We start from the raw sequence: 19,000 nt of genomic DNA, 5'->3' as shown, positions 1-19,000 counted from the left end.
AACGTATACTCCAAATTAAAAAAAAAAAAGCAGTACAAGGATCAAAAAATGTCACCAGGGCTAATTAACAGAGTAAAGAGGCAGTAAGAGGTAACATTCAAAAATTGGAAGTGAAATCCTAGTGAGAAAAATAGAAAGGAGCATAAACACTAGCAAGTCAAGTGTAAAAGTATAATTAGGCAGGCCAAAAACATGTTGAAGAACAACCAGCAAAAAGTACAAACACTACAAGCAACTAAGGACACAGAAATCAGACACAGGAATCTTGCAAAACAGTCAGAGGGGCACTGGATGATCGAGGTGTTAAAGGAGCACTCAAAGAAGACAATGCTGTTGTGGAGAAGTTAATTTTTTATTTTTTTGCATCAGTTTTCACTGCTGAAGATATGAGGGAGATTCCCACACCTGAGCCATTCTTTTTAGGACTCTTTTTTTTTTTGAGGAACTGTCCCAGACTGAAGTGTCAATAGAGGAGGTTTTGGAACAAACTGATAAATTAAAAGTAATAAGTCACTAGAACCAGATGGTATTCACCCAAGGGTTCTGAAGGAAAATGCAGAAATTACAGATGTGAACTTGCAGAACAACTAACTGTAGTATGTAATCTATCACTTAAATTAGCCTCTATATCAGATGACTGAAGGATAGCTAATGTAATTCTGATTTTAAAAAAGGACCCAGAGGCAATCCCAGCAATTACAGGCTAGTAAACTTAACTTATTACCTAATTTCTTGCCTAACTTACCAGGCAAATTGAATGAAATTATAGTAAAAAACAGAACTATCAGACACATAGATGAATACAACATGTTGGGGAAGACTCAGCACAGATTTTGTAAAAGGAAATCAAGCCACAGCAGTTTATTAGATTTCTTTGAATGTGTCAACAAACATGTGGATATGTAAAAACAATGAAGAGTCCTTGTGGCACCTTGGAGACTAACACATTTATTTGGGCATAAGCTTTCGTGGGCTATAACCCACTTCATCAGATGCATTGAGTAGAACATACAGTACGTAGTACATATATTACAGTACATGAAAAGATGGGAGTTGCCTTACTGAATTGGGGGGGGGGTCAATTCACGAGACCAATTCAATTAGAGTGGATGTGGCCCATTTTCATCTGTTGACAAGAAGGTGTGAGTATCAACAGAGGGAAAATTACTTTTTGTAGTGACCCAGCCACTCCCAGTCTTTATTCAAGCCTAATTTGATGGTGTCAAGTTTGCAAATTAATTCCAGTTCTTCAGTTTCTAGTTGAAGTCTGTTCTTGAAGGTTTTTTTTGCTGAAGAGTGGCCACTTTTAAGTCTGTTATTGAGTGTCCAGGGAGATTGAAGTGCTCTCTTACTGGTTTTTTAATATTACAGTTCTTGATGTCTGATTTGTGTCCATTTATTCTTTTGTGTAGAGACTGTCTAGTTTGTCCAATGTATATAGCAGAAGGACATTGCTGGCACATGATGGCATATATCACATTGGTGGATGTGCAGATGAATGAGCCCCTGATGGTGTGGCTGATGTGGTTAGGTCCTATGATAGTATCCCTTGAATACATATGCAGACAGAGTTGGCAATGCGGTTTGTTGCAGGGACTGGTTCCTGAGTTAGTGTTTCTGTTGTGTGGTGTGCAGTTGCTGGTGTGTATTTGGTTCAGGTTGTGGGGCTGTAAGCGAGGACTGGCCTGTTTCCCAAGGTCTGTGAGAGTGAGGGATCGTCCTTCAGGATAGGTTGTAGATCCTTGATAATACACTGGAGAAGTTTTAGTTGGGGGCTGTAGGTGATGGCTAGTGGCATTCTGTTACTTTCTTTATTGGGCCTGTCCCTTGTAGTTGACTTCTGGGTACCCTTCTGGCTCTGTCAATCAAGCATTCTTAAAACTACAATACCCACCTGGGGAAGTGAAGAAACAGATTGACAGAGCCAGAAGGGTACCCAGAAGTCATCTACAAAGGACAGTAACTATGGGGGGTGTGACTGATTGCTGGACCCAGACAAGGAAGGAGTCTAGTCTGTGAAAGAAGCTTATTGGAACATCTCTAAGGGTGAGATTTACCTACATTTAGTTTCCTACTGTATTTGGCTTAGACTTGTGTGGTTTTGTTTTATTTTGCTTGCCAATTTACTTTGTTTTCTCTGTTATTACTTGGAACAACTTAAATCTTACTTTTTATATTTAATAAAATCACTTTTTGCTTATTAATTAACCCAGAACATGTAATTAGTTCCTGGGGGAGCAAACAGCTGTGCATATCTCTCTATCAGTGTTATAGATGGCAGACAATTTATGAGTTTACCCGTACACGCTTTATACAGAGTAAAACAGATTTATTTGGGGTTTGGATCCCATTGGGAAGAGGGTATCTGGGTGCTAGAGACAGGAGCACTTCTTAAGCTGTTTTCAGTTAAGTCTACAGCTTTTGGGGGACGTGGTTCAGACCTGGGTCAGTGTCTGCAGCAGGCTAGCGTGTCTGGCTCAATAAGACAGGGTACTCGAACTCCCAAGCTGGCAGGGAAAACGGGCTTAGAGGTAGTCTCAGCACATCAGGTGGCAGTTCACAAGGGGGTTTCTGTGACCCAAACTGTCACCAGAGATGGTATGATGGGATAACATGATTCTGGCAATTAATTGGTCTTTAACTATTCATGGTAAATAGGCCCAATGGCCTGTGATCAGATGTTAGATGGGCTGGGATCTGAGTTACTACAGAGAATTCTTTCCTGGGTGTCTGGCTGTTGAATCTTGCCCACATGCTCAGGGTTCAGCTGATCGCCATATTTGGGGTCGGGGAGGAATTTTCCTCCAGGGCAGATTGGAAGAGGCCCTGGAGGGTTTTCGCCTTCCTCTGTAACATGGGGCATGGGTCACTTGCTGGAGGATTCTCTGTTCCTTGAAGTCTTTAAACCATGATTGAGAACGTCAATAGCTCAGACAAAGGTGAGAGGTTTATCGCAGGAGTGGGTGGGTGAGATTCTGTGGCCTGCATTGTGCAGGAGGTCAGACTAGATGATCATAATGGTTCCTTCTGACCTTAATATCTATGAGTCTATCTATAAAAGTCATTGTGAATATTTCTCTGAAACCATCTGCTTAAAGTGCAATGGCAATCAAAAAGGCCCACCGAATATTAGGAAAGGGATAGCTAGTAAGACAGAAAATATCATAATGCCACTACATAAATCCATGCTACACTCACATCGTGAATACTGTGTACAGTTCTGGTTGCCCCATTTAAAAAAAAAAGATATATTAGAATTGGAAAAAGTTCAGAGAAGGGCAACAAGTACAAGTAGGGATAGTGGTGTTGGAACAATTTTTATACTGGAGGTGCTGAAAGCCATTGAACAAAACTGAAAACCCCCATATATGATGGAAACCACTACACAACAGCGAGTGCTGCTACACCCCCAGCACCTCTACTTCCAGCACCCCTGATTAGCAGTATGGAACAGGTTCCATTTGAAGAGAGATTAAAAAGACTGGGTATTCATCTTGGAAAAGAGACAACTAAGGTAGGAATTGATACAGGTCTATAAAATTATGGATGGTGTGGAGAAAAGTGAATAAGGAAGTGTTATTTACCCTGTCACATAACACAAGAAACAGGGATCACCCCGTGAAATTAATAGGCAGCAGATTTAAAACAAACATAAGGAAGTACTTTTTCACATAAGACACCGTCAACCTGTTGAACTCATTGCCGGGGTATCTGTGAAGGTCAAAAGTATAACTGGATTAAAAAAAGAATCAGAAAAGTTTATGGAGGATAGGTTCATCAATGGCTATTAGCCAAGATTGTCAGGGATGCAACCCCAAGCTCTGGATGTCCCTAGAGCGGACCTCAGAAGCTGGGAGAGGACAACAGGGGGATGGATCACTTGATAATTGCCCTATTCTGTTCATTCCCTCTAAAGAATCTCACACTCGCCATTGTTGGAAGACAGGATACTGGGCTAGATGGACCATTGAACTGACCCAGTATGGCCATTCTTAAATTCTTATATCACTTATAAAATTCCACCACATAAAACCACAGTAACTGTAAAATAAACAAACAAAAATAGAAATTAAGTATTTTCATATAAAACCAAAGTGACTAAAACCACAAGAATTGTACTATGAGCAAATTGAGTCCCTGATCCTACAACCAGATCTATGACTGGACCCTCATGTTTTTGTGGACCCCGACCAACTTACATGAGACACCACATGGGTAAAGATAGGTGAGGTTCAGATTGCATTATTAAGCCTTATGGTATTATTTTAAAACATAAGATGAAAGCCCACAGAAATAGAAATTATAGTAACCCTTAGAATAACAGAACTAATGTGAAATAATAATTGTCTTTACAAATAATTTCCTTGGCTACTCTAATTCTTGGGAAACTTCTTGTGTCTAAATCCTCAGCTGGTGCAAATCGGCATAAGTATTCTCATCAATATCCCTCTATTCACTTTAAAATAAAATAATCTTTGCATGTCCCTGTTTCCAAATGAATTTGGGGTATTAATGCAGGGAAAAAAATGTCAGAATGAAAGGCCATGATTGTACTTTAAAGATTTTTGGCATTGTATGATGTTTACAGGATTGTATACAGTTATTTAGAGGTTGTTCTAACTATGAAAGTTCTTTGTAGTCATGTATCAGTCAGCCCATTTAGGTTAGTCCTTGTGATGATGATATGAGTGTCATGTGTCATATATTACCTCAACTATGTAACATATTACAAATCATTCAATGGGATTAGTCACATTAATAAAGTTACACACTTGCTTAAATATTTGCAGCTATGGAGTTTTGGTCATTTTGCCTTTGCTTGACATTTCTAAATAACATTTGGCCACTCCTGACTGCATTATAGATTTTCTGTATGTGTCATTTTTCAAACAATTCCACAATGAAGAATAGTTCTCCATGGAAATTTTCAAGCAAAGTCAGCTCTCACTTACAACACTATAAATAAGAAACTCCATTAAAGTTACTGCCTTTGATTCTTCTCTCACTTACACCTATGGAAATCAGGAGTAATTCTATTTAAGTCAATGGAGTTACACAGCAGAACAGAAAGAAGACTCAAGACCACTGACTGCCCATTAATATGACCATTTTTCCCTCTGAAATTGGGTTAATGTCAGAAAAAAACATTTTCTATGACAATGCATACCTTTAACATGCCTTTCTTTTGGATGTGGTCATTGAGTGTAAAGTACTGAATATAATGTACAGGGAAATAATGAATAGAGTATTTCCAACCTGAGGTGTATTATCCCTAGGAAATTTCCCGACAGATCCAAATATATCTTATTTTACTGGTAATACTGGACCAGATTCTCCACTGGTGTAAACCACCATAGTTCTACCAAAGCCAATGGAAATATGTTGTTCGGCACAGGTTAAGAATCTGATCCAATAGGCTTTGAATTACTCACACAGGGTTTATATTTAGAAGTATTCTTGCGCCAGCATTTATAGTTCAGGATGCTTGAGCGGTATGTGTCAGGAATTAGTAGTAGTATTGGTGACATACACAGACTATCTCTGACACACAGAAGATACGCTGCATGACTTCCAGGTGTCTATCCCAATAGTTTGTGTTAATTAAACCATTATGTGCATATTTTTAAATGGAATGATATTTGTCACAATAATTCTATGTCTCTTAGATGTCTATTAAAATCCTAAAGTGATCATTTAGATGCAAACTCTCTGATAGAACCTGTTATATTTTTCATACTAAATTAACATTATGGGCTTGTAATGGGTGTCTTAATTATGCATTGATGTTATCTGCAATATTTTGAACAATAAAATTTGTCATTGTGAAGCATCCATTAAGTTCAGTCCTTGTCAGTCAATATTAGAGTTTTTCTGATCATCAGTGCTTTAAATTGTTATTATAAAGTTAAACATCTACATAAATCCTACCATTTATGAGTTGTACTAAGCAACCTATCATTATATACCTTATTTATTACAATATTGCCAAACAAACTACTTATTATTAGTCATTTCTAATTGCCACCAGAAGACCTTTGCTCAGAATTACTACATTTAGAAAGTATATTAATACCTTCAGCAATTAAAACTAAAGGATTTATATTCTCTCAGTTCTCCATCTCACTGTAACTCTGGCACTGAATTAACTACTAATATAACTCAGCATTTCTATGCAGAAAAAAAAGAAAGTTCAGATGAAATATTATAGTGGAAACAAAGAAAGATAGAAGAAGAAGAATGGAGGAGTGAAACCAGAAAGTGAACAGAGCTGTAAAATAAAAAGATAGACATGGGATAATATAAGCATTTACCAGTAATTTTTCCATTGGCTTCTAATGGAGGCTGCCAGCTGACAATGACAGCTCGAGGCTTCCCTTCCCGAGTAATGACTGTCAAATCCTTGGGAGCAGAGGTTGGTGCTTAAAAGAATGGAAATAATAGAACACAAACCATCAGTTTCTCAGCTATATACTTGTTTTCCTTAAAATGCTATATCAGTCATTCTTTATAACTACTCATTCTGCATTTACTTCTTTTCTTAGATCCTCTGATGCATTAGAGATACATTCTCAGGCAATATATGTTGAGAACTAAAACCTCGATTCTTAAGGGAAACTATTGTATCATCCCACTGGTTATGGGTACTTCTGGAAACGTAGATCCTTTTTATCCCATTCCATTCCACTTTGGTGCTTATCTTTCACACTTCACTGTGGTATTTGAACACCTACTGTCCATGTTAGGGCCTCAAGGCGTCACCATATTTAATATTAATACCACTGCTACTACCATGTTACAAAGATTTTTTTGGTGCCCATCACCATTTATGAAATTAAATTAAATGAAAATACACCTAACATGAGACATTCTGGACATAGTAGCAAAGTCCTGGGAGTATTGTGTAACAATAGTACAAAAGGAGTCCTAAATAGAGCAATATATCCCATTAAATATAGAAGACTGGGTCTGTGAGTGTCTTGTGCCTTCTTTACACTGCATGTCTGTTGCATGTTTGCCACATAATCTTGCAGAGTGGCTTAGGGATGATCATCAATGGGATCTTCTGGTGGTGTACAGACTATCAGCAGAGTGGAGAAAGAGGGGATTGGTTATTGTTAAAGAACATGATGAGGACTGCACTGAGCTATACTGTTCCTGAGCTAGATGTTCAGTGTTTGGGGTATAATATAGTAGGTGTTAACTTAGGGCTTCCTTCACTACTGGGGTAAGTTGATCTAAATTAAGCTATTATGTGAATAACATAGCTGGAGTCGACGTAGCTTAGGTCAACTTACCTCAGAGTCTTCACTGCGCTGGGTCAATGGGAGACACTCTCCGGTTGACTTCCCTTACTCTTCTTGGAGAGCTGGAGTACCGGGGTCGACCAGAGAGTGCTGTTCCATCGATTTTGTGGGTCTTCACTAGACTCAGTAAACTGATCTCCCCGTGGTGAAGACAAGCCCTTAGATTATGTCTACACTGAAGTCTAAGGTGTGATTTCAGCACAGGTATATATAACCACATGAGATTTACCCATGCAAGTATAACTAAAAATAGCAGTGTAGATGCAGTGACATGGGCTTTAATTTGGGCTAGCATTGCAGGTAAGTATCCAGGATCCTGGAGTGCTTGTACAGCCATGCTGAAGACTGTGCCTCTTTCCTAGATTCATTCATAGATTCATGGATTCTAAGGCCAGAAGGGACCATTGTGATCATGTAGTCTGACTTCCTGTTTAACACAGGCAACAGAATTTCCCCAAAATAACTCCTAAAGCATATCATTTGGAAAAACAAACAATTTTTATTTAAAAATGGTCAGTGATGGAGAATCTACCACAAGCCTTTTGTAAATTGTTCCAATAGTTAATTACCCTTACTGTTAAAAAATTATGCCTTATTTACAGTCTGAATTTGTCTAGTTTCAACTTCCAGCCACTGGACTGTGTAATACCTTTCTCTGCTAAATTGCAGAGCCCATTATAAAATAGTGGTTCCCCACACAGACACTTACAGATTGTAATCACATCACCCCATAACTGCCTCTTTGTTGAGTTAAACAGATTGAGCTTTTTGAGTCTATCACTCTAAGACAAATTTTCTAATCCTTTAATCATTCTGGTGGCTCTTCCTTGAACCCTCTTCAATTTATCAACATCCTTTTTGTACTGTGGGCACAATATTTCAGCAGCAGAAACACCAGTGCCAAATATACAGGTAAAAATACCTGTCTACTCTTTCTTGAGATTCCCCTACATATGCATCCAAGGATCACACTAGCTCTTTTGGCAACACCATCACACTGGGAGCTCATGTACAGGTGATTATCAACCACAACCATAAAATGTTTTTCAAGGTCACTGTGTCCCAGGATAGAATCCCCCAACCTGTAAGTATTGCCTATATTCTTCAATCCTAGATTTACATTTAGACTATTAAAATACATATTGTTTACATGCACCCAGTTTACCAAGTGATCCAGATTGCTCAGACCCATCCTCTTCCTTGTTTACCACTTGCCCAATTTTTGTGTCATCTGCAAACTTGGTCAGTGATGTTTCCTTATGTTAAATAGCATTAAGTCAAGGAACTGATCCCTGAGGGACCTCACTGGAAATAAACTAACTTGATGATGATTCCCCATTTACAGTTACACTTTCAGACCTATGCTGCTATTTTTGGCTGTGCTATTGCAGGTAAATCTAATACAGGTATGCCTACACATGCTGTAATCATACCTTGGCTTGCAGTATAGACATACCCTTAGAGCAGTCACACAGCTCATTGTGAAAGGCATGTGCAATATAGAAAAAGAACAGGGCAGTGCAGTGTGACCTCCACAGCTCTATCACCATCTCCTACCTGACTTCCACTATGTGAATTTTCTGAATATTTGAAAATCTGCCTCAAAGTCTTTTTTAAAATATTGTTTCTAAAAATTTCATTGGGTTGATGTTACATCAGAAAAAAATCTATATTAAACAAAGAGGTTCTAACTGAACATCTGACCCAAAATGAAAAATATATAATGGTGCTAAATACTGTGAAACAAATGAACAACCACACACTTAACAAAGAAAGGATCATTACGATATTGAATTCAGGATTCAACAGAATACTGATCAGCTAATCTTCTAATTAATGTATCAAATGACCCTATTCAAAAAAGGATCCCAAACAATCAAGAAAGATGTAAAAAGGAAGATCACATTATAATTAATATTGATAAGTAGCTGAGACGATCATTCACTGATGTTTTGGCTTAGGCCTAATGGCTACTGGATGCTAACTTTAACTATTCCTTTGGGTTTCCTTACAGATGAGCCTGGTCATGTCAAGATTTTTGATCATTCTATTTAGTAAGGCCAAAATATTCGAACAAGGATGTTCAAAATTAGGCACACAATGCACAATTTTAGTTCTTCAAATCTCTTAACCTAGATATATTTACAGTATGACATGCCTGCACACTTAACTAGGAAAATTAGTGTAACAACAATAGCCTCTAATGGGTTGTGCTTCATAAAAAACATTCAACTCATAACCGGTTTATGACATTGGCTCATCAATTTCTGTTGAAGGGCTGAAGTTTGAGTTCTGGGATTCAACAGATTGTGAACATAAGGAATTGTGAGTAAAATTAAAAGACCAAATCTTGCTCTCAGCTCTCACTAACTCCCACTGAAGTCAATGAGAATTATCTGGGTATATCAAGGGCCAAAATTTGGCTCTAATTATTGTTTTTGTATTGTGGGTGCACACTTTCTTTCCACCCCATGTTGCTGATTTCTACTGAATTTTATATGAATATTGATATGAACATTCTTCATTAAGGGAACTTCCACACGCAGAATGGGTATAAAATAGGCATTAACAATCAGAAATACAGGTTCCCTTTAGTTAATGCAGCTGCATCTCCAGCTTAATTAATTGTATGTCAACCATATGGGAAAATCTAAAGATACATATACTTCCACTGAGTTTCCCCCTGTTAAATAACTGATGTGTTCAGCAGTTGCCATTAAAAAGTCTATATTTACCAGCAGACATTTCCACATTTGACATCTGTTGGTAAATGTTGATTTTTAGTTGTAACCATTGTACTTTTGCTGCTTCTTGTCATGTACAGAAAATATCACAGATATTACATAGTCATCTAAGTTTATATATTAGTTTATATATTAGAATCAACAGTCAGTTAAAAAGGAAAATATCATACTCAGAGCTATAGATACACTTTTTATTGAGCATGGGAAATACAATAAAGTAACTAAACAGTTTGGATCCTATCCAGCACAGTATATCTGCAGTCTTCTGAGCCACTCAGTTTGTGGAAGATCTCCCAGCTCTGCAGAAAGCCTACCTATTCAGAAGAAAGACTGGCCGACTTTGGAGTGCAAAACACAAAATGAACAAAAACAGTGAACCGGAGAGCTCAAGTTTAGTAACTGCATTTAAGAAACTTCCTGCCTGCTCTTCTCCCTATTTAGATTCTGCGGATCTCCCTATGCTGAGGCAAGGCAGCTCATTGGCTTGACTCAAAAGCAATTCTTCTGAAGAGCCTCAAGGAGGGAAGATGAATAATTTATTCTAAACACATATAGAATTTAATAGAAAATACTAATCATTCTGTAGAGCAGTGATACTCAGACCTCAGTGGTTCAGGAGCCAAATTAGTGATCAACATTACCCAAAAAAGCCACAGCAGTGTGAATTCATTGTTTCATTTGTATATTTAATACATATTATTCTCACAGCAAATAAGTGAATAACTTGATAAAAAATTTGATAACTTAATTGGTTAATAGCATAGTAAAAGCTGACTGGTTAATAACTTAGATTGGTTAATAATTAAATCACACAGTGTTTTAATATCATGTGCTGAAGAGAGCCTCAGGAGACACATTAAAGAGCCACTTGTGTTTCACAAGCCTCAGTGTGAGTACCACTGCTGTAGAGCATTGTTTTTATCCACTCAATAGAATTCTATACTTTGGGATACACTTCCCCATTAATATCATTATAATATTAATATGACAGTTAAAAAAGCAAAACCCAGAGAAAAGGTATCACTCTCTATTTTTTTAAGGGAGAACAGACTAGAAGGAAAATAGAGAGGTTGGGACCTGACAAGCTCCTTAGCTTCCTTTTCCTTGCAGACAGAAATAAAGGTCCAAGCCAGAGACCTCCTAACTCTATTGCCCTTTTAATATATGTTCATTCAGCTCACTGGAGGTGTTATCTTACAATAAACATTACATGACTGCTACCCAAGCAATACTTTTCCTCAGAGTCTTAAGTAGCCATCATAGTTGTATTCCTGAGAGCCCCCACTGAGCATCTGAGGCCAGCAGTTACATAAAATCCTTAATGTCTAATATCTATTCAATGATATAATAATAGTTCTAATAATAGGGAAAGAATAATGGTGACTAGTAGCGGCCTGAATACAGAAAGGTGTGAAGACAATGGGAGTGTCATCCAGGGCTTAAATTCTCATTCCCACTCAGGACTTGGGACTGTAACCCCATGGAGGGGGCGCCAGGGCTTGAGGCTTTAGTCCTTCAGGGGAGAAGGGGGGTGTTGGGGCTTCAGTCCCCACAGCGCATGCTGAGGCTTAAGCCTCAAGCCCCGGTGCTTCCCGTGGGGCTGAAGCCCTAAACCCCAGGGCTCCAACAGGGCTCTGGTGGGTTCTGACTGAATTTAAGCCTTGGTGTCATCTAAGGAGCCTCATCCACCCAGGCAGGGAGCCGCTGACATGAGACAAGAAGTTCTACAGGTAGAAAGTTTGTATCTGTAAATAACGTGATTTGAAGAGACTGCTCAACTTCGTTGTATATTTTTTGTTTAATTTTGTAGCTGTACCAGCTGCTGTAACTCCAATTCAGGATCTTTAATCCATCTGGGCTGGAGCACATGATTTAAGAGGAGAGGCTGAGGGAACTGGGATTATTTAGTCTTCAGAAGAGAAGACTGAGGGGGATTTGATAGCTGCTTTCAACTACCTGAAAGGGTGATCCAAAGAGGATGGATCTAGACTGTTCTCAGTTGTAGCAGATGACAGAACAAGGAGTAATGGTCTCAAGTTGAAGCAGGGGAAGTTTAGGTTGGATATTAGGAAAAACTTTTTCACTAGGAGGGTGGTGAAGCACTGGAATGGGTTACCCTAGGGAGGTGGTGGAATCTCCTTCCTTAGAGGTTTTTAAGGTCAGGCTTGATGATTTAGTTGGGGATTGGTACTGCTTTGAGCAGGGGATTGGACTAGATGAGCTCCTGAGGTTCCTTCCAACCCTGATAGTCTATGATTCTATGTAATGTCCGCATACAGACACCTCCAGAGCCCACAGAACTGCACATATACAATATAGTTAATAGAACTGTGGGCCTGTGGCTTCAAAAGCATCTTCTCCTCTTCAGCCAAAAAGAATCTCTGTTAGCTGGTATCAGTACTTGATCCATTCCCAGAGGCACTAGGGGGCTGGGACAGGATCACACACACTAGAGCCAGTACAAGTCGCCTTTTATGAATTAATAAATGAGAGAGACTAACAAAGCTGCCATCTTAGTCATAGAAGACTATTTCCATCATTGTTCTCATCTGATATCCGTTTTCTTTGAAAACTGAATACCAACTAGGTCACATCATTAGTGAAAAAGATCTTTGAAGCTCACCGTATTTATGATCCATATTATTGGAAACATGCCATTTACTAAATTCCACATTTGGCTTTGAGAAACTTTAGAGGAAATATTAAATGTCTTCTGTTTTGTTACCCATAGAAAAAAGTGAAGAAAATAAATTTAGCTTTTAATGTACACTGTTGATTTGTTTTGCTGGCATGAAATTTGACAATGCTACCAACTATATCAGCAGTAGTTCAGCAATTTCAATATATTTAGTCAGTTCCAGATTTTGAAAATTCCTAAATATATTTTACTAATATGGGCATCTTTAAACAAAATCACTTTTTAAAGCTATCAAAATATCTAGACATACCTGCTTCATATGTTGTGGCATGTGCAGTCATGCTCCACGTGCTTGACCTTCGACCTTTTGTTACCATGACAGAGAATTCATACATAGTGTTTGGCTTAAGGCCTATTACACTATGGCTCAAAGCTGTTGTATCTGCTGACTACAAAAGGGGGGGAAGAGGAAAACAAATATATGTTTAAGCAAGTAAGACTTGAAAAACGCAATCCTAGAAAACTAACTTCCACACACACTTTCTCCATATAACAGAGAAAATGGAAGAGCATAATAGAGTAACACTAAATAACCTTGGCACTGTAGCATGTATTTTAGTGGAACTATTATTAGTACTATAAATAAGATACTAAACTTGTTTTCTATCATTTAGACAGTTAACTAAGGTATGGAGAAAAAATGTTTAGCAGCCTCTAATGGAAGTTTACAAATACATATTTTCTCACCAGAATGGTTCTAACTAAGGCACTCTGGTCTTTCTACGTTTCTTGAATGAATATGTATTTAATTTCTTATAAAAACTAGAACTGTTAAGTCTTGTATTTTTGCTTGTTTAATTATGCATTATTTATCAGGCTCACTACAGCATGTTAAGAACAGGTATATAAACTAATATTGATGTGCATATTACATTTTTATAATGTAGATTTACCTGATCTCAGCCTGTTCTAAGGAATGACTTAAGAGACACAGCACATTTTTATCACATGAGTAGAGCCAGAGGAAAATTGCAGGATAAAACTGGTGAAAACTGAATGAAACCCTGTCTGTATTTTCAGAGCATTATGAAGCCCCATCATACTGGGCCCAATTTCTGAAGAGTTAGGCACTTCCAGTGAGATGTTGAGCATCTTCCGTGCCCACTGACAGCAGTGAGAGTCGAGGGCATGCCACATCCAGTATAATATGTGATCTCAGCTCATTTATCTGAGCGGTAAATCTTTAACTTGTACGATATATCTGATGGCCTAAAATCTACCAAATGATGCCTGAACCACTAGAGCGGGTGAGTGAAATTTATGCCCAGTTATGCAAAACATCTGACTTTCATCATTAGAATGGATCCTTTTTCACTGTTCGGTAGGATGTGTTTGGAACTCTGCAGCTCTCTGGTATTCACCAATAATGTCACCCATGTGTAGACATTAATCATCAGCCCTAATGATGCAAGTTAAATCTTGTAAAATGTTACAATTAGCTTCGAAGGCAGTGCAGAATACTGCTTTGCTTTGCTACTCCACAAGCATTCACACTGAGGCTTTGCACAGCTGTTAAACAAAGAAGCTTCTGTATTCAGAGACAAATTCCGTCATCTTTGTACTCACTGGGACAAATCGTAGCCCTATGCAAGATAATGAGAGATTTGCAGTTGACTTCTTTGAGACTAGGATTTCACCCATTGAGTAGTCCCCCACTCTGTGAGTAATCCTAGTGAAATCAACGTGTCAACTCATGGAGTAAAAGTGGCAAAATTTGACCATTAACTATGTGACAGATTTCCCTGTGGTGGGAATTACTGTTCACCATAAGTAAGCCACTGACTTAAGTGGGACTATTTGTGGAATGAGGTACTAAACAGCATGACTGAAGGAAGCTAAATCTTATAGACAGCACTGTAGAAATTAAAGTTATATTGGTAGGATGGCCCATGCAATGATCTTTGGTGGAAGACGACCAAGGGGGAGGCCAAAGACCAGCTATGTGGACTAGACATAAGCTGACTTTATGGAGACCAATTTGCATGACAGCCAGGCATACTATCATGAGTTCTGGAAAAAGGCTATAAAAGCCGCCGACCCCAAATAGGAAAGAAGAAAAGGAAGAGGAAGAAGAGCGCTGTAGGAATTAAACTTTCCTTTTTTTTCAAACTTGCCCAGATATTTCACATGCTCAGGATGAAGGGACAGGAATAAAACAAAGGGCAGGTCTCCACTATAGCACTACATTGGCACAGCTGTGCCCCTGTGGCACATCTGGTGAAGACACACTATACCGGTGGGAGAGTGCTCTCCCGTGGCCATAATTACTCCACCTTGGCAAGAAGCAGAAGCTATGTCGGCAGGAGAGCATCTCCCGCCGACATAGCACCAGTGTGGACAGCGCAAAACTTATGTGACTCGGAGGAAGGAGGAGGGAGAGTATTTTTCACAAACCTGAGTAATGTAAGTTATATTGACTTAGGCTGTAGTGTAGACCTGCCCAAAATGTTTGGAAAACAGGCTGGGGTTGAACATGTTCTGGACACAATAGGCTTTGAGTGAACATACATTCATTGTGACTTTTTTTTATTAAAAGTCAAGTTGTGAGATTGCTGCTTCTGGCTGAACTGGAAATAACAAAGGAACAGACTGATGTGACAGATATTGCAACTGTATGCAGACCTTGGGGGAAACATTGTATCAACATTGTATACTGTGATAGACCCAGACCAGTTGGGTACAGAAGAGTAGCCTTATTGGGATCCAGGAAGTGGGCGGGCGAAGCTCGCCCACTGCTAAAGGATTCCCCCACCCGGCCTAAGGGTGGGGGGTCCACAGGACCTGGAAAACCAATTAATTACGGGGGACAACTAATGAACAACAGGGACAAGAGTGCGGTCAAAGGGTCAAACGAAGGGAACTGGACGGGGACACCGAGCAGAGGACCCCGGACAGCGCCCACTGCTCCTCAAAGGCGTCAAGGGAGTCAGTGGATGCTGCCCAGAGGAACTCTGCCCGGAGGCATGAACGGACAGAGGATCGGAAGTAGGCCCCACAGTCGCAGGAGACCCATCGGCCAACCTCCTCACCCTGGTTTTACAGATGGCCACTTTAGCCAGGGCCAGGAGGAGGTTGACCAGGAGGTCCCACGACTTAGTGGGGCCACGGACAGGGAGTGCATAGATAAAGAGGTGAGGGGAAAAGTGCAACCAAAATCTTAACAAAATATTCGTGAGGAGCCGGAATAGGGGCTTCAGCCTGGCGCACTCCAGGTAGACATGCGCCAGGGTTTTCCTCACGCTGCAAAAGGGGCAGGTGTCCAGGATTGGGGTGAACAACGCCAAGTACACACTCGTGCTCACAGCCCCGTTAATGAGCCGCCAACTGATATCCCCGGCGGGCCTCAGGACTAAGGTGGAATATAGGCTGGCCCACTGGGGCTCCTCACCCTCTAGAGGTGGCAGGAGGTCCCGCCACTTTGTGTCAGGGTGGTACAGAAGAGTAGCCCTATTGGGATCCAGGAAGTGGGCGGGCGAAGCTCGCCCACTGCTAAAGGATCCCCCCTCAGCCTAAGGGGGAGATCCACAGGACCTGAGAAACCAAATAATTACGGGGGACAACTAATGAACAACAGGGACAAGAGTGCGGTCAAAGGGTCAAACGAAGGGAACTGGATGGGGACACCGAGCAGAGGACCCCGGACAGCGCCCACCACTCCTCAAAGGCGTCAAGGGAGTCAGTGGACGCCACCCAGAGGAACTCTGCCCGGAGGCATGAATGGACAGAGGATCAGAAGTAGGCCCCCAGTCGCAGGAAACTCCATCAGCCAACCTCCTCACCCTTTATAGATGGCCACTTTAGCCAGGGCCAGGAGGAGGTTGACCAGGAGGTCCCACGACTTAGTGGGGCCATGGACAGGGAGTGCATAGATAAGGAGGTGAGGGGAAAAGTGCAACCAAAATCTTAACAAAATATTCGTGAGGAGCCAGAATAGGGGCTTCAGCCTGGCGCACTCCAGGTAGACATGCGCCAGGGTTTTCCTCACGCTGCAAAAGGGGCAGGTGTCCGGGATTGGGGTGAACAATGCCAAGTACACGCCCGTGCTCACGGCCCCGTGAAGGAGCCGCCAACTGATATCCCCGGCGGGCCTCAGGACTAAGGTGGAATATAGGCTGGCCCACCGGGGCTCCTCACCCTCTAGAGGTGGCAGGAGGTCCTGCCACTTTGTGTCAGAGTGGTACAGAAGAGTAGCAGAAGGCAGATATACTGGCCACTGGATTAACAGTGTTCTGTTCCCTGACTGACCAGAGCAGGGGCTGCTCCAGGCTAATGAGAGCACCTGACTCCAATTAACCTGCAAAGAGTTAGGTGAGGCCATTAAGCTAATGTGACCACCTGACTCTAATTAAGGCCCCTCTGATAATATAAAAGGGCTCACTCCAGTCAGGCAGAGAGAAGCCAGAGGAGAGGAAATGTGGCTGAAGGGCTGGTTAATGAAGACACCCTCAAGTCATTGGTAAGGGAGCCCTGAGGTAAGGGAGAAGCAGGAGAGCTGTGGGGAAGTGGCCCAGGGAAATGTTGCAACTCTGGCAGTAAAAGGTTTGCTTTTTACAGCTGCTACCATTAGGGTCCCTGGGTCGGAACCCGGAGTAGAGGGCGGGCCCGGGTTCCCCCCAACCCACCACTGCAGAAGCACCTCCTGGGAGGGAAAAACAGGCCCCTGTCAGGACAGGAGGCTAAACTGTTTTAGCATGAGGCTGTAGGAGCAACAGAGACTATGGGAATTCTCTCACCAACCTCCATTGCTGGCTTATGTTGAAAAAAGCTCAAGTAGACTGTACCCCTGGCCCTAGAGAGAGAAGGGCTATGTAGTGAGTCTCTGAAGCTCACATAAACCGCCTGGAAGCGCGGGACCCACGGGGACAACTTTGGAGCTCTGCCACAATACATACAATCCCTGTGGGCCAGGGATTGTATGTATGACCGTGTCCTTCTCCACAGGGAAGTGTTACCCGAGCTGCTTCAAGAACTAAAATAGCAGGGGGTTGGGAGGAGGGGCAATTATTAAGGTGAATCACTCAAAATGTAAACTCCTCCAGAGAGATACCACTTTCTGGAGAGGTTCAATCTAGATTTTCCTGAGATTACGAGACAAATACATAGCTTTTGGCATTAAAAAAGCCATGTTTAAATTGACTCAGGGCCTTTGTTCTGATCCAGCTAATGGACAAGACTTTCTATCTTAGGGCCCCAACCCTTGCGGATTGGAAAGACTTTGGCCCTGCTAGGGCCTCAGAAGATTGATGGGTGACTTCTGGTAAGCTTTCTGCATGCGGATTGGAACTTATTGTTTTTTGTATGTTTTCTTAATGCTTTTACTGTAAGAATAAATGTGCTTGCCTAGAGAGTAACTTGTAACTGTTGGCAATACACTGTTCATAGCCCTCAGAGAAAACGCAACACACAGGGGCAAACTTTAGGCAGAGTGCCTTTCTGGGGTATCCGAGTGTAAGGCAGGGAGCTGTGCAGCCTTAAGATCTCCAGGGAGAAGGGAATGGGACAAGGGTCCTTGGTGAACGCTGGAGACCTTAGGCCTGACTGGTCACTCTAAAGCGGACCATGGAGGAGGGGATACAGATGCAGTTACCTGGAAACTGCGACAACTAGTTCATGACACTTCAGCTACAGATTGGCTAAACTAAAATTAAACCAAACCAACCAACAAACAAAAAGCCCAGAGGGGTTTGACTCTTCATCCCCCAATTCAACTGAACTTTCAATGGAAAAATAGCAGATTTGGAGACTGTCTTGAGTTCTGGATCAACTCTAATTTCCATAATTCTCCTTCAGGTGGAATCAACATGAGCCATCTCTTTTGTTGTCCTGTTCATTAAAAATAACCCTATATGATCACCTTAAGTTTTTCCATCAGGCTTGGTTGTCCGTATAGTTACTTTATAGTTACCTAAGCTTTTGTTTCCAGTCTTGACCATTCCTAGGGTTCCTTCCTATATCTATGTGTTGTAATAAGTTAGTTTCTTCAATGAGTTCCACTTATCCATTTTAACAGTTTCCCAGCAAGAAACAGGGTGGGGTGTCACAGGCAAACACAGTTAACCTGTTGAACTCATTTTACATAAGTGTGGTTACTATAAGATGACACTAACAAAGCTAGCTTTATATTTTTTGTTTGGCACCTGCAATTTTCCACTGGGCCTGCACATGATGAACACACAGTGACAATGTGGACAATTTCATAATTGTCTAAAGGTCACGATAAATAATGCTGTGCTCTTTGGAGCCTTGCTCTTACT

At 40.9% G+C, this 19,000-nt stretch overlaps 1 protein-coding gene across 1 annotated transcript in view; it reads right to left on the bottom strand.

The window, feature by feature from the left end:
• Positions 1-19,000, bottom strand: part of DCC (DCC netrin 1 receptor) — a 958,218-nt gene that overhangs the window by 97,190 nt on the left and 842,028 nt on the right. Inside the window, exons 18-19 of the mRNA XM_073343560.1 lie at positions 12,997-13,135; positions 6,312-6,419 (exon numbers count right to left, since the gene is read on the bottom strand). Coding sequence (XP_073199661.1) covers positions 6,312-6,419; positions 12,997-13,135 — 247 coding nt within the window. The remainder of the gene's footprint in view (positions 1-6,311; positions 6,420-12,996; positions 13,136-19,000) is intronic.

Source organism: Lepidochelys kempii, chromosome 5, assembly GCF_965140265.1.
Source record: "Lepidochelys kempii isolate rLepKem1 chromosome 5, rLepKem1.hap2, whole genome shotgun sequence".
Classification (NCBI taxonomy): domain Eukaryota; kingdom Metazoa; phylum Chordata; order Testudines; family Cheloniidae; genus Lepidochelys; species Lepidochelys kempii.
The sequence above is the reverse complement of the archived record's forward strand: the minus strand, read 5'-3'. Positions and strand labels throughout refer to the sequence as shown.